A 16252-nucleotide genomic window follows, 5' to 3' on the forward strand; every position below is an offset into this window, starting at 1 on the left:
GGAAATAGAGTGTTTCAACTATAAGGAAACATCTAAATATTCATAAAACGAACATTCTTTGAGGTTACAATAAATATTTTCTCTTAAACAAGCACATTTAATTTAACACAATCCATTTCCTTGTTGTTACAATGGGCCTTCTTTACGCGGATTGAAAACGGTGTTAATCGCCGGCAGCCGCATCGCACTTTCGTATATCCTTACTACTATTTACGAGGTCTATCTCGAAGCTTGCCGGAGATGGCCGAGTTGTTACGATTGGGTACATGTATCATGCTGGAAAATTACGAATGTGTCAGACGAATTATTTTGTTTTTCATAGAAGATAAACAAAATCATCGAGCTTTGCAGAACGATGAATCAGAATGACTGAATGACACTAAGTTTTGCAAAATGGATATATCCCTAACTTCCATGGTAAGTCATATATATTTTATTCTATTGCATTTTTGTGTGGCTTGTTGAATATGTATCAGCTAAGAACACAGGTAGATCTACTTGACACAAACAATTTTAATAAGAATATCTTTGTACACTTATCCCATATATAAGGCGATTATTGATTATGTGACTTGCACCTGTGGCTAAGAAGTAGGACAACTCTTGGTTATGCACCAGTCAGTTATAACCGCCGCCCCCGGTCCAGGGAATGGCAGGGACTTTGACTTTCCGTCCAGCTGAGCCCGGGCAAAGGCTCATTTACCCCAGCTATCCCCGGTGTACACCCAGTCTCGGGTAATCACGGCCTTCCCAGTTCCGGAGAATAGAGGGGACTTTGACTTTCTGTCCAACCAAGCCCGGGTAAAATCCTTGTCCTGCAGGGAGGAACTGCCGGTAAAATCCCTGCCAAATGATCCCGTACCCCAAGGACCCTAGGTAAGGCCTCCGGTAATCACAGCCTTCCCAGGTCCGGAGAAAAGCGGGGACTTTGGCTTTCTGTCAAGCCAAGCCCGGGTAAAATCCTTGTCCTGCAGGGACAAACTGCCGGTAAAATCCCTGCCAAATGATCCCGTACCCCAAGTAGTCCAAATAATTGTACGTTGACAGATTTTTTTATGGTTTTTGATATGGCAAATCCTTAATGTACAAATTGTTTTGTACCAAAAGTGGGTAGTTGTTCCGGGTTAAAGCATATTGCGTCCATTAAATATCATAAAAACAAGTAATATTACCAGATTATGTTATTTTATATTAGTTCCGTACACAAAAAATAAGTATCCAACGAATAATTATGAGTTTGACAGTCTATCTCGAAGCTTGTCGGAGGTGGCCGACTTATTACGATTGGGTCGAGTTGTTCCATTTGGCATAATTGTTGTCTGTGTCAGTCAACTTTCATTTTATTGGAAAGGTAAATGTGTTTTAATGCATTAAATGCTTGTTTTGTGCAAAATAACTTCTTTAACATGATCAATTTCAACCATAAAATACTGCACTTAATACAATTTCAATATTTTTCAAACACCTCCGGTTTTTACACAAACCCGTTTAGACATTAGGGATTGGAAGAAACCCGTATAACACGTCTATTATTTTAGACTTGTACCCCAAGGACCCTAGGTAAGGCCTCCGGTAGTCATGGCCTCCCCGCCCTCCTAAAAAAACGTCGAGAAAAAACAACATTATTATTTAAAGTATTTATTCTTTTCATGAAAGTCTTTTGCCTGTAATTGCGCATTCAACATCCTAATGCAATATAAACTGTCATGATCTGCCCCCAGATTTCAGATTTAGTAAGCTTCTTATGACACAGACAACAGTTTTGCCTATATATGATCTGCAGGTTGGCGCATGATTATTATATATTAATGGCATATTTAGCTGACTGCAGTGGTCAAAATTGACACCAGCCCAAATTTTATTTAGCAGGGCTTGATAAAAAAATTAATGCCAAGCATTAGTGTTAGAAGTCGGGCTTGTACCTTCAAAAGTCTAATTGGATGACTGACTCAGTATGTGCATGTTTTGACATATTTTTGTTACTGTTTGGACTTTCTGGTAGCATAGTTGTGCTTGTTAGATGTAAAATTCTTCCCTCAGAAAAAATGTATCCATGGTGTGTGTTTTTCCATGTAAATGTCATTATAACTATAACTATAGTATATGTCACTGTTATATTGGTCTAAATAACTGTTTCAAAGATGTGATTACTTTCAATGTACCTGTCCTCAGAATTATTAATTTGTAAGTTGTATACATGAATGTAATGTCTGTTCGTGAATAACTGTTCCCATGGGATGTATCTCTTCATTGTACTAAATGTCATTATAACTCTTACTATAGTATATGTCAGTGTAATGTTCGTCCTTGAATAACTGACCCCATGGCACGTGTCTTTGTAATGTACCATACATTTTAGAATGACTATTATGATTATTACTATATATTGAAAGTCAAATGTAATGTCCGTCCCTGAATAAATGTCGCTATAGTGTCATTTTTTATTATAAAGTACATTTTAGAATAACTATTTATACTATATTGTATGTAATTGTAATGCTTGTCCCTGAATAACTGTCCCCATGGTGAGATTCTTTGTAGGTACATTTGAGAATACCAATTTCTGGAGTGTGTGTCAATGTTATGTCCGTCCCTGAATAACTGTCACCATTGGGTGTGTCATCACAATGTACATGTCAGAATTACTATTACTATAGTATAATGTCATTTAGTCAATGTATGTTTGTCCCTGAATAACTGTCCCAATGGTTCAATTCTATGTAAAGTAAATGTCAGGATAATCATTAGTGTATGGTTATTGTCAAGTGTGATGTCTGTCCATAAAAAAGTCTCCTCATGGTGTGTGTCTTTGCAATGTTCATGTAAGAATAACTATAACTATAGTGTATGTCAATTAAGTCTAGTCAATGTAACATCCGTCCCAGAATTACTCAGTCCTCATGGCGCTTGTCTTAAAATGTTAATATGTCAAAATAACTAGTACTTATAAAAGTGTATACATCAATGTAATGTCCGTCCCTGAATAACTGTCCCCATGGCATTTGTTGTTACAATGATAATGGCAGAATAACTATTCCAGTGCTCCAGCCAGGATTTGAAAAAGGCAGGGTGCTAGGTTAAAAAGGGCACTTTCAATGAGCCATGATCGGGCACTTGCAAGGGCCAATGTTGAATTCTTATTCGCCTTGGTCACGATATAATGACAATTTCCTTTTTGCTGTTGTTACGTTGTAATTTTCTTAACATGTTATGTTAAAATTGTCTTTTTAATGTCTCATGATATGCAGAATATATCTGTCGACTCAACTTATACAGACTTCCATCGCTTGATTTGACGCGTTTTCTAATTTCAACCTCCAAATAGCCAAAATGTGGCTAAAAACTGTCGTTACAACGTTTCATTTCAAAATTACCCCTTTTTTAATATAAAAAACAAAAAATACTGGAAAATAATTGTATCAGATATCTTAAGCATTGAGTAAGCAATTTAGTCTTCTTTCTGTAGCTGGTTATTTCATTTAAATTGCATAAAAACTGACGGAGTACTACTAAAATAACTGAACCCACCATTTCGTTACCAAAATCTGGCTTTTTCAATTCAGGGATACAAAATGGCCAAAATTTCTTAGCAATATGGTATTTTGTGAAAATATGACCCTCAATTGGAAGAACTACAACTCATTTATCAATAGCAATAAGAAATTTATACATAATACCTACATTACCAAATATATTATACGCCTGAGTATGCACCCAAAAATACAGAAAATTTTGTCCCATCCGTAGACGCAGTTTTTCCCAGCAAGGAATATGCTTAGCATATAACCAACCAGGCAGATTTTGCATTTCCATTCAGTGACCAAATATATTATTTGTTGCATCAATATCTGATTGTAATTTGTAAATATGAAGCTCAACATGTCAATGTCCCATCCGTAGACACCATGTCCCATCCGTAGACACACATAAAATGCTCAAAATTTGCATATATTAAGCGAAAAGAACCACTTTCCTTTGACAGAAATGTAGCACATATTCAAACCTAGGCAATGGATTACCAAAAACAACTCATTACCTTTGTATTTTCATTTTTCCACTTCTATATGTTGCTAAAAACATTGAAATTCATGCCTTAACTTATTTTTTTCTATAGTGTGTATGTTTGGGAATTAAAATAAGTAGCCAAAATACAGGATGGATTATGTTGTTTTAGCCAGACATAAAGAGGCATATTAGAAATTTATTTATGGTTAAGAAAATGAAGTACAGTAAAGCTGGTAAATAAATGTCTGCGGATGGGACATTTAAATCACGCTATGTACGAAATGTCCATTTATAAATTCAGGTGTGACTAGAATTAACATTAATACAAAAATGGACAAGCAGAGAAATAAAAACCATTCAAATATACCTGAAATTGACATTAATGTAAGTGCAAAAGCCCTTAGAATGAAAAGATACAGGGGAAAACTGAAAAATGAAAGAAATGAAAAATATGATGAAATGAAGAGGAAAGATGCTGAAAGGAAAAACACATGATAGGCAAATTGACAAAGGGAGAAAAAGGAAGTGATCCAAGAGAAACCAAAAAACAATAATAAATATGGAGAGAAAAGAAAATGAAATAGCTTGCCAAAAAGAAAGAAGGTGCAGACAATATCACAAACAAAACTAATGGAGAAAACCGGTCTCCTAGACACTGACACCGTATAACAATAAGAATAGAGAAATGAAAGAAAATGAAAGCCTGAAAAAGAAGAAGAATGTGCTTAAAGATGCTTAAAGTACAGAATTGGACGATGGGGATAAAACTTTAAAAAATACAGTGAAAATAGTCTTTTAACAGACCAAGATACTACAAACATTGATCAAACAAAAACAGATGGTACAATAGACAACGATGATATTAACAGATCCAGAACAGCCACAAATTCAGCTGAAATATAAGTAATGAGATGTGTGAGCCTCCATTTAATTCAAGAAGCAAGAAGTACAAAATATAGAGCAATATCAAAAGTAAAAGAAAGTATGCCTACAACACCAAAGCGTAAAACAAGAGTGTAAGAAAAACTGATAGAGTATGTCACCAACGATAAGAAGAAATTTGGAAGAAAAGGGTGTTATTTTACCAAAGAGTGCTAGAAGAAATTTAAAGCTGAGTGAAACAGTCAATATGAACAACATTAAAGAAGAATACAGGATGTGAAATTGAGTCATGGAGGGACTTCACAAGAAAAGAAGACAGAATACAACAATGTGTTGCAATGTGTGCTTGATAGGAATATAACCAAATACCATACTAGCTTTGGTAGTGCGATTGCTTCCTTCCTACAAGTTAAGCGACCAACAGGGAAAATAGACAACACCAATTAAAAGAAGTGAAAACTAAAACCAAGAAAGACAAGGAAAGATAGGCTGACTGCAGGAACTGTTATTTGTCAGTAGATGTGTCCGGAAAAGTACCGAATAAAAAAGATGTAAAGTTACTCGATAGAGAGAACATCCAATCTCAAGTAATGACAATGACCTTGGCCGAGGCATATGAATTATTTATTTTCTGGAGTTCTTAAGTAGTTAAGAAAAGGTCATTGACAAAATGTCATTTTTACATATGATTCAGAACAGTTTCTCAGTTTTGGAGTATATATATCAGTCATCAGGGCTTTTTCTGCCCATTTTTGGAAAAAGGATCCTAGACATTTTGGGAAAATTTGCGTCACAATTATGCCTAAATTGGGAAAATTTACAGTTAAAATAACAAGCTTTTCAGTCTCCTGCAAATGAGGAAATTATTAAAGATAAGTTTATTTTCCCTTTCAAAAGCCCTAAAACAGCTGAAATCTTAATGCTTGGGTGTAAATATTTATTGCAATGAATCATGACAGATACTAATTTTTCATTTCAAATGATCTCTGAATGTGATGCAAATCAATGATTTCTGAATTCAGTTATCCCCAAAACTGTACATCACCTAATTTTAGGATGTTGAATGAACCGGTACAGGTAAAAACACTGTTTTACTTTTGATTGGGATTTTTTTCTGAAGATTGGAAAAATATATCATATATTTTGCTTTAGGAATCAGGGTCTGATAGTCGGACCCATGGGTACTATATAAAATGCCCTGGTTATTGTTAATTAAACATGTTTCTAAGTTAAAATTTCCTTGAAACATTGAAGTAGTTAGTAACTGGATACAGTATAAGTTTTGTGGATACCATCAGGGAATATCTTATGCCTGCAGCTTGGTATTACATTAAATAGTTTTATGTCCCATCCGTAGACACTTACAACACATGGTACATTTACATCGTGTCTATTTCTAACAACTGAACTAGTGAAAAATCTTACATTTGGTGTTCAATGGGAATTTAAAATATATACTGATTGACACCATTATAATTCAATGAATTTTCACCTTTGAAAGTTGCAACTTAAAACTGAACTTAAAAGGTCCGATTATCAAATTACAATTACATTGTAAAAGGTTGTCTTACTGAAATTTAGAAATATTAAATATCTTGTACTTCATTTTTGTGTTCTGTTAGCATTTTTGCAACAAGAGATGTTTATACTAGGTTTGTAACTGAACTTAAAGTTCATATGTAAATATATAGTGTGCCTTTTGTCCCTTCCGTAGACACTTCAGACCGGATACAGAAAGTGATCTAAAAAAATTATGCATCAAGATAATGCTGAAAAATTGGTATGGCCTTGTTTGTTTTTGATTCTGGTGTTAGAAAAAATCACTTTTATTTGCTTCCTTAAGCTTCTAAAAATGGTAGAACATTTACAAGCAGTCAAATTCAAAATAATATCATGACAGTTATGGTTAAATCTCATTTATTTCTACTAAGAAGGAATAAAGTCAATTATTTTGCCCATAACTGTTTATTTGGCACCTATGCAACAAGTCTGGCTAAAAAAAGCATTATAAAAGAGTTCTGTCACATTATCAAAAGCATTTAAATATACATCACAAAATTATTTTTTTTCAGTATTCCTTGATACATAAACCTCCCTGAAAAAAAAACTGGAGCTCGAACCTAATGATTTTATTCGAATTATTATAACACCATGACCCTACTGTTATGGAACGTATGTAATTTGGCTATTTGAATACTTTGATTTTTTACCCTTTGTGAAACACTTTTTGTCATTATATCGTGACCAAGGCGATAATTGTGTATTTGTTGTAATTACTTTCAATCCTAATTGTTGGTTATGAATACCTTACCTGTTTTCTTTAATTTAGTGTCAAAACTATTAATATTTATTATTTTCATACTTATTTCTGAAAATTGACTTTGTCAAACAAAAGGGCACAGCAGGGTGTAGTAAAGGGCAGCAGGGTGCTTGAAAAGGGCAGCGGGGTGCCCCACCCTGCTATTTAGGCCTAGCTGGAGCACTGCTATTCCTATAATGTATGTCAATGAAATGTCTATCCCTGAAATCCCTGTCCCCATGGTGTGTTTCTTTACAATTTTCATATCAGAATAACTATTTTTATAGTGTATGTCAATGTAATGTCCGTCCCTTATTAACTGTCCCCATGGGGTATGTCTTTGCAATGTTCATAAATTTCAGAATAACTATTTCTATATAGTGTATGTCAATTTAGTGTGACAGGCCCAGATAAACTTTCCCCATAGTGTGTGTCTTTGCAATGTTCATTTCAGAATTACTATTTCTATAGTGGTGTTAATGTAATGTCCGTCCCTGATTAACTGTCCCCATGTAGGGATTCTATGTAAAGTACACATCAGGATAATTAATTACTGTAATATCAGTGTTATGTCTGTCCCTAATTAAGTCACCCTAAGGGTGTCTGGTGTGTGTCTTTGCAATGTTCATGTCAGAAATACTATTAGTATAGTGTATGTAAATGTAATGTCCGTCCCAGAGTAACTGTCACCATGTATTTCCCTAAATAAGTCTCCCCATGGATGCACCAGTCAATTGTATCCACGCTCCTCCCCCCACCCAGGTCCGGGGGTATACCGGGGATAGCCGGAGAAAAGGGCCGTGTTTTTACTTTCCAGGTGGTCCCGGGTGACCGCGATGGTTTTGTCATAGGGCCAAATTAAGCCAAGATTGGGCCTTATATAGAGTCTCTGGGGTGCGGGGGCATTTGGCCGGGGTTTAACCATTAGTTTGTCCCCGCAGGGCGGGGATTTTACCCGGGGTCGGCTGGACCGAAAGTCAAAGTCCCGGCTATTCCCCGGACCTGGAGGGGCTGTGGTTACAATTGACTGGTGAATTATAATGTCAGTCCCTAAATAAGTCTTCCCATTGGTGTGACTGTCATGGTAATGTACATGTACCGGTAATTATTACTTTAGTATATTATTTTAAAACTAACAGTAGGATGTCAAAATGACTTAATTAATTACACCATAATAAATGATAATATATCAATAGTGGATGGTACTCTGAAATTGCAAACACTAATATTATTTTTTTTAGTTGAAATATTTTACTTATAATTGTTAAAGTGACTGGAATAAACAGAATTTATGATGAAATGGGTTTCATTTTCCTACATGCCTTGGCGAAACAAAATAATCCGCTGAGTTCTCTCCATTCCTTGAAGCTGTCAAATAAGTTCACATTTGGATTATATATATCTTAAATATATATGTCTAATGTCTACACTCATGCACAATATTTTGCTAAGAATTGGGCGCAAGTCCGCTAACGCGTTCACAGGGGGTACTTTGAATGACTGGGGAATAGCACGGTATCGCCCCTAGTGTGCCTTCTTGTTTTCAGTTCCTACGGAAAGATTACTGTTGGTCAGCCTTAGAGTATTTGAGGTTGGCTGATGTAGTTTTTTCAACAGTCAGAGACTTCTGTTCAGGATTTCCACTCCTTTATTCTAAGAATAGTGTTCCTTTTAAATCAGCGATAACAAATAACACAATTGCAATTGCAAATCCAGTATGATTTAATTCTATTTCATGTATAGTTATATGAATTTTTCATATGTGGCAGGTCTATTTTAGAAGTCTTTTGTTTATAATTGTCTCTGTGGCTGCATTTATGCCACTCTGATCCAGTTGTTGTTGAGATAATGAAGATAAAATTCTCTAATTATCAAAAAGTCCACAATTAGAAAATAGTAGGAGAGAACATGATTAAACTTTTCCAATAAAAAAATCTTAATCAAGATATGGAAAGGGCACTTATAATAACCCAATTAAACTTAAAATTAAAAACAAAAAGTAAGACTTGTTAATTGCTGTAAAATCTAGGTGTTAGATGACATTAAAGCTGCACTCTCACAGATATACCATTTTGACAACTTTTTTTTTGTTTGTCTTGGAAAGAGCAAATTTCTGCCTAGATATCTGCAAATAAATTTATGATTGCTGACAAAATCAGATCGTAGATTTTCACATTTTTCTGTTTGAAAAATTATTAAAATTACTACGCGATCTTCTTGCAACGTAGTTAAAGTGTACCAATTTCTGACATTGTAAACCGTTAATTTACATCTGAGGTTGTTTTCGATAAAAATGGCCGAAGAGCTCCGAATGTGTATTTGTTTACCAGTTGAAGAAGTGTCGTATAGGATATACATTCATTTTACATGTTAAAGTAGGGTACTTCTATCATGTATATGACGTACACTACATAATAATGTTAATTTAGACCTACTTATTTATTTTTACTCGATTGTGAAGAAAGCTGAAAGCTGATATGAATCACTTCTGAGGCCGTTTCCTGGGTAATACCCATGGAAGGGATCGAACCAACAACCTCTTTGGTCACATTGATGTGTTTAACATTGTACTCACATGCATTTGAGTTGCGTATGGTTTTCGGTATTTGTAGACTTACATATATGTTTTGTATTTTGTAAAAATAAACCATAAAACTACATCGTCAGTACCCGAGGCCATATACCGAACCGTATTGGATTTAACATTACAGAAATACACATCTGACAAGATCATTTACATATATAATTGATATTTACATTTACTAAAAATCGTTTTGATTTCTATTTATTAAAGTATATATACTTCTTAACTATATAATGGTCTAGTAAAATAAGCAAAATAGTTTTACTTAGTAACCCTGTCGTTAGATAAATGTGATGTTTGAGCATATTTGTTTGTGAGTTTGTAAGTTTTAGCATTTGTGTAAATAAATCATAATATCGAAAAAAAAACACAATTTCACTGGCTCGTTTTTTCATAGATTGCATAATACGTATTCAAAGGTGAGGCACACAAGAACCTCGAGTTCCATCTACTCTGGAAACATGAGTTTGCATGAGTTGCGTTTTTGTTTGATGTAGTAGCAATTTCAATGGGTCCCCTAATATTCTTACAGTGATGACTGATATGTATTATATGCTTTCCGAATGGAATAGCACATTGAACCATTCCGTCTGTCCTTCCGTCCAGAAAATAACTTAAACACTATTTCAATGAAACTTAGACATAGACAGAGCACAACTTGCATAAGTGCAGTACGCAACAACCAAAATCATAGCTTCTGTCATTGTTGAACTATCTCCCAGTGTTACTTTTACAGTATGCATTAATAAGAAAACTGTTTGCGGAGATCATAAATCAAAAGGAAGCGAAGGTATTTAAATAAAACTTGGAAAACAGATATATAGCAACGAGATATAGTGCAATGGGTAATTTTTTTAATTCTGCCTTTTATTTTTACCCTGTATATATGTATCATTATGGGTGCTTACACACATCCTTGTCCGGAGAATAACTAAATTACTACTATTTAAATTCCAATGACACTTGAAATCTTGACAGAGGTCATTGTAAATAATTGCAGCGCACAAGAAGAACATCCCTATCGTCTTCGATTACTGCATTATTTGTATACATATTTTCCGTTCAAGACATCACTCCATGTGTCTTTGATTTGCGGACTTCAAACGTCATACACAGATAGATCGAGATGAGCAGGAATGCAGTGTTACAAAAACAAAACTCTGTATAAGTATTATAATAATAGCACTTGGTAACATTTTTTCCTGGAGTACTCTGTTATTGCTTCCCCTAATTTTGTATCACTCTCTTAGCATTCTATTTCAAAAATTATATCTGAGTTATGCTCAAATGGTATTTGCATTTTACTTAAAAGAGGAACAGTGATAAAGGAATGGTTTTAGGTGAAAAATGTTTGATACTTTCGGGTCAAACAATATGTTTTGGCTTTGTTGTGATTGCTTATATTTTAAGAAATATATTCGCCTTTTCGTAGCCAGGAAAGGATTTTAATTAACGTTTTTCAATAATTTTATCATTTAACAAATAATCATCAAAAATGTACAATACATTGTTTAATGGTTACTCTGGAACATTGTGGCACAAAATACTTTTCCGTAAAATTGCAACCAGACTTTAAACACATAAAATACATACCAAAGCAATTTACCAATACAAAAAACAGTTTACCAAAAGATGATTATATTGTGTTGCCTTATCCAATGGATTTATTGGAAAAAAACATCGCCAAAGGATCATAACAGTTGGAATTTCTGCCAAGATACTACCAGTAGTAAAATTAAAGACAATGCTGGTAATTAACTCAATTTAATTTTCAAAAAACATTATGCACATACACATATATATTTACATGTGTATATAGGATCAATCACATACAAAAAACTAAAACGAACGTAAGTAAAGAAAATAATACTGATTTGCCAATACATATCACTAAATCATACATAAAAAATACAAAATGATAATATTAGTCTTAAATTGTCCAAAAAAAAATTGTGCGATGCCACTTTAATAGTTATATGTAAATTTAAGAACATTGATAATAATATTACTCCCTTTAAGAAATGAACATGGATACTGTATGATCTATCAGTATTTCAATAAAATAACAAAAGACAAAAACATAAATAGCATTTAAAATCATAATAAATTACAATTCTAAATAAGATAAAAATAAATAAATAAATAAATAAAAAAAACTTTAAAAATAACTTCCAAGTAAATTTTTAACATATTGGGAACCTCTTTCCTCCCACCCCAGATAAGATGCAAATATTTTGGTTTTCTAACACTTCCTGCTATGGCAAATACTTACATTCAACGATCGTATCCTGCGAACATTTCTTGAGTTTATAAATTCTAAGTAGTAAATTTCTTATTTAGAAAAAAAAACATTGCATTTAACATAATTAACAGATTATTTAAATTTGCCATTTTAAACTTAAACTAAAGTTCTTGTTTTAGTTTATTTGCATGTATGCACTGTGTTTCACCTTACTGATGTGAAATAATAATTCTTAAATAACTACTAATACTATAAATACTAATACAGGGAGTATCTCAAGAAATGCTATTATGTAATGCAAATTAAAGGCAAACACTACATGCATATATACCATATATATGAATGTAAACACAGAAAAAATGCTTACTCAGTTCATATCACGACTGAAAATGATACACAATAAAGAAAATAAGGTTTTTATTCAATTGAGGAACTTGCACATCTTCAATATGTTTCTCGTGAATGTAAATTATATTTGACCTTTAAAAATGTTAAACCATTGGCGTAGCCATTTATTTTACCTTCAAATCCTTACCTTCAACGCAATCTATATATATATTAGGGATGGCAACAAATAGAAAAAGTGGTACTCGAGTACTCGGACAATCTTTCGATCGAGTACTCGGGTACTCGATTACTGGGAAAAATTGAATTTGTTGTAAACATGTATCGTTCATGACGTATGTTGTGCATTGGTCGTATTATTGGTCATTTTCATCTTTAAAATAGACTTACCTTATGTACATTTACAGAAAAATAAATAAAAAGATAATAAATTTTGGAACGGGAGGAATACGAAAAAGAATTTGAAAAACTTTGGAATCGCTTCGAAAAGGAATTTCACCAAAATAGAGAACCTACTCCAGCGTTAGATGTGCTTCAGCATTTTCGAACCATACATATCAAGGAACATAGGTCTGACTTAAAGTTGGAAAACGTGTTCAGTGGTATTGAAAGAATGACTTCGATTGATATATTAGCTGATCCGTTCATGTCTGTCGTTGGCGAGATATCAGAAGACGACTATAACCATAAGACTAAAAATGTCAAAGTTTTTAAAACGATTATCACGTGTGAACTAAAAGAATATTCAGAAAAGGTTGTGCCATTTAACGTGACACTCTTATTCAAAATCAAAATACTATAACAAACATCAATCTTATTTGGGAGTAAGAGTGCTTCTTTAATATTTAATTAAAAAGTCCACTCCCTTCCTTTAATAAATAAATTTCATTAGTTCGTAAGAGTGCTAAAAACACTCTTTTTATCAAAGACATTATATCATAATAAAGTTAACATAAACACACACCACCCTTTAGGAATTCGTAGTTACAAAATGTGTGTCATGTCAAAACAAAAATGTGTGTCATGTCTTACAAAGAGAGCTCCTTCTTTATAACAAACACGACTACTACGTATAAATTATTCAGCTTAACTTTGCTACTAGGCGAGCGGGTCAATCTAGAAAATCACTTGTAACGTGAACAGCTTGACCAGATAATTTGGACCCCGACTTGGAGTAATAGGCAGGAAATCACCAGTTCAAAGAGTGTTCAAAATATGAATTGTTTCCCTTGCCCCAGGGGCAGAACCAAGGATAAAATGACTAGGGGCAAAATTCTAGGGAAAACTGAACAACCTAAGTTGCCCCACTTCTTTTCCTATGACTGATCGTGCAAGTCATTATCAGTGATTCAAATGGCTCATTCAGTACACTTGTGATAACGATAAAACTACATGTATTTCACATTCCGCCAGGGTCTCATAGAATCATGTAGATGTTAGTGACATGTGTGGAGATTTTGTTATAGTGTTGCATGCAACGTGTCGCTGGAAATTGGTACCATTCAAAGTAAGTAATTGTGAATGTGCAGTAACACCTGTTCGCTTTTGAATTGCAACCTTAAATAAAGTGCAGCTCTTTCCTGCAGTTACCATTGCAAGTTATTGACGGCGCTAGTATGAAACGTATTTATGTATTAATTGTGGGAGAAGTAATCCAAATATGCCTTATGATTTGCTCAAAAATGTAAAAATATCGCACTAATAATGCTTTATATAAAGTGTGTTTCAGCGCCAATTTTCGATTTATCATCGAACCTTGATAAATTGTGGAGACGCTCTTATAAAAAAAAAACATTGACAAATATTTATGACAGGTTTACGTATTGGTACATGTTTAAACGATAGGTCAGCGAGCTTGCGTTAAGATTTCGCGATGGATTGGCGTGCATGCGCAGAGAACGCATATCTGTTTAAAGATGTATTACACCTACAGGCATGTCGCTTTCACCCGCAACATAACTCAGACGACCGGAATTCCGGATCTGAGGAGGATACGGATGAAAAAAATAGCTGTGAAATTGAAAATTATCGACTTAGCAACCTTAACTTATCCTTTTGCAAATATTGTGCAGAAACGAAAGAGAAGTTGACTGTTCATCTTGTTGTAAAGTGGTTGATTCATGACAAGGATACTGATATTTTTTGGTTGTAGTAGCCTGAATTGTCTTCGCTATGATGGAGACAGTTCTTAAGGTGTCAATTACTGACACATACGCTATAATTATATGAAAAAGAAACCCAATTACTTATTTATTTATTTTTACCGAAGTTGTCTGCCGTTCTGTTTTATGTGTTAACTCAAAAATACAACTGAACAAAACAAAATTACCACTGAATAGCAGCGATGAGATTTACTCAAAGCCCTTTCTAATACAGGCACTTTATGTTACGGGCTGATCGGTATTATTTGGTACATATATTAAGTCTGTGGATACATCAGAAGTAAGGTCGACATAACAGAATGGTGTTCCATATTGTTTTGTAAAGGGGGCTCGCCAACTCTTCCAAAAGCTGTGTTGTATTGGGTTTGGGGAGGCATTTGACAAAGATTATGTCGTGTATTCCAGCTGCATGAATGCTATTAAACACAATTGTTGAATGATTGTATTCAAAATCATGTATTTGCTTGTAGGCTTAAGGATTTTCTCTTTACTTATAGGACACATGGTTGAATGATTATGATGTTAAACAAAAATTTGGTAAATCCGAATACTACATTGAGTATGTTATGCATTTATATGTGTGTGCTTTATTTAAACTTATTCTAAGGCCAACGAAAAGTTTTGTTTTTTTTAAAAATCAGACTTAATGTCTGCCCATTTGTATATTGCTTAGCACCGTATTGATTGCGTGTCGGTCGGTAGATCGGTCAGTAGGTCCGCTGGAAGATCAACGTTTATAGGAGTGATAACCCGACCATGCTTTAGGCAACACTTTGACTTGGAGGTTAGGTGTGACCAATAGATGACCCCTATTGATTTTGGGCTATACAGGTCCAAAAGTCAAGGTCACGTTATTTTAGTATATATATAAGTTACCCTCAGCTGACCAGTCTTGGTGCTGACCAGTCTTGGTGCTGCGCAGTCTTGGTCATTCTTCAAGAAAAGGTTTTTTAGATGTAGTGTTTACTTACATTTCCAAAAATATGGCGCTCAGGGGGTTTCATCATAATGAGTAATTGAGTAAATTTTTAAGATACATCAACATTCAACAGAGCTAAAAATATATATGCTAAATTAGCCTCTATATAGCATATACAAATAAGTGATCAAGTCTGTTTTTATACATTTCTATTTAATAAAGCACTGTGATGGCATTGGGTTTTTATCCATCAAACATTATCCAAGACTGTTTCATACTCATTTTTAATACTCTTAAATATTCTGGGCCATTACAGTATGAACCTTATTTCCTATCAAATAAGAAACCAGTGAAATATTTCAACTGGCAGCTAAGCTTACTAAGCACTATTATATATATTTTTTGAGTGTACTAGCAAATTTAGAAACGCCAATTTCTTAAGAAAAAACAATTATATATGAAAACAATTGCAACTATTAAAACGATAAGATTATATTATTTACACAAAATGCTTTAATTAGGCATATTATGCACATATATTCATATGATGGATAGCACAAATTTAGGCCACAGTTACCTTTACTATTACTTTATATACATTAATCTGAATAAATGTTTGCAATACAGTGTCAAATTACGCTTATAATATCCAGTGTTCTCAAAAGCACAAGCATTCGTTTTCTGTACTGACAGCTGGATCTTGATCAATAACTGTGATTCTAGAACACCGGAAAGGCATTTCCGGTAAATTCAGCCGTGCTGAAAAACTCCATTTAGCATCCCCCCAAGCCAGATGAGTCACGCGCTGTGACGT

General features: G+C 34.0%; 1 protein-coding gene across 1 annotated transcript in view; it reads left to right on the forward strand.

The window, feature by feature from the left end:
* Positions 1-240: 240 nt before the first annotated feature.
* The window catches only part of LOC128240381 (transcription initiation factor TFIID subunit 5-like), a 37154-nt gene continuing 21142 nt past the window's right edge, over positions 241-16252 (forward strand). The window contains exons 1-2 of the mRNA XM_052957015.1: positions 241-262; positions 385-417. Coding sequence (XP_052812975.1) covers positions 241-262; positions 385-417 — 55 coding nt within the window. The remainder of the gene's footprint in view (positions 263-384; positions 418-16252) is intronic.

Source organism: Mya arenaria, chromosome 7, assembly GCF_026914265.1.
Source record: "Mya arenaria isolate MELC-2E11 chromosome 7, ASM2691426v1".
Lineage (NCBI taxonomy): Eukaryota > Metazoa > Mollusca > Bivalvia > Myida > Myidae > Mya > Mya arenaria.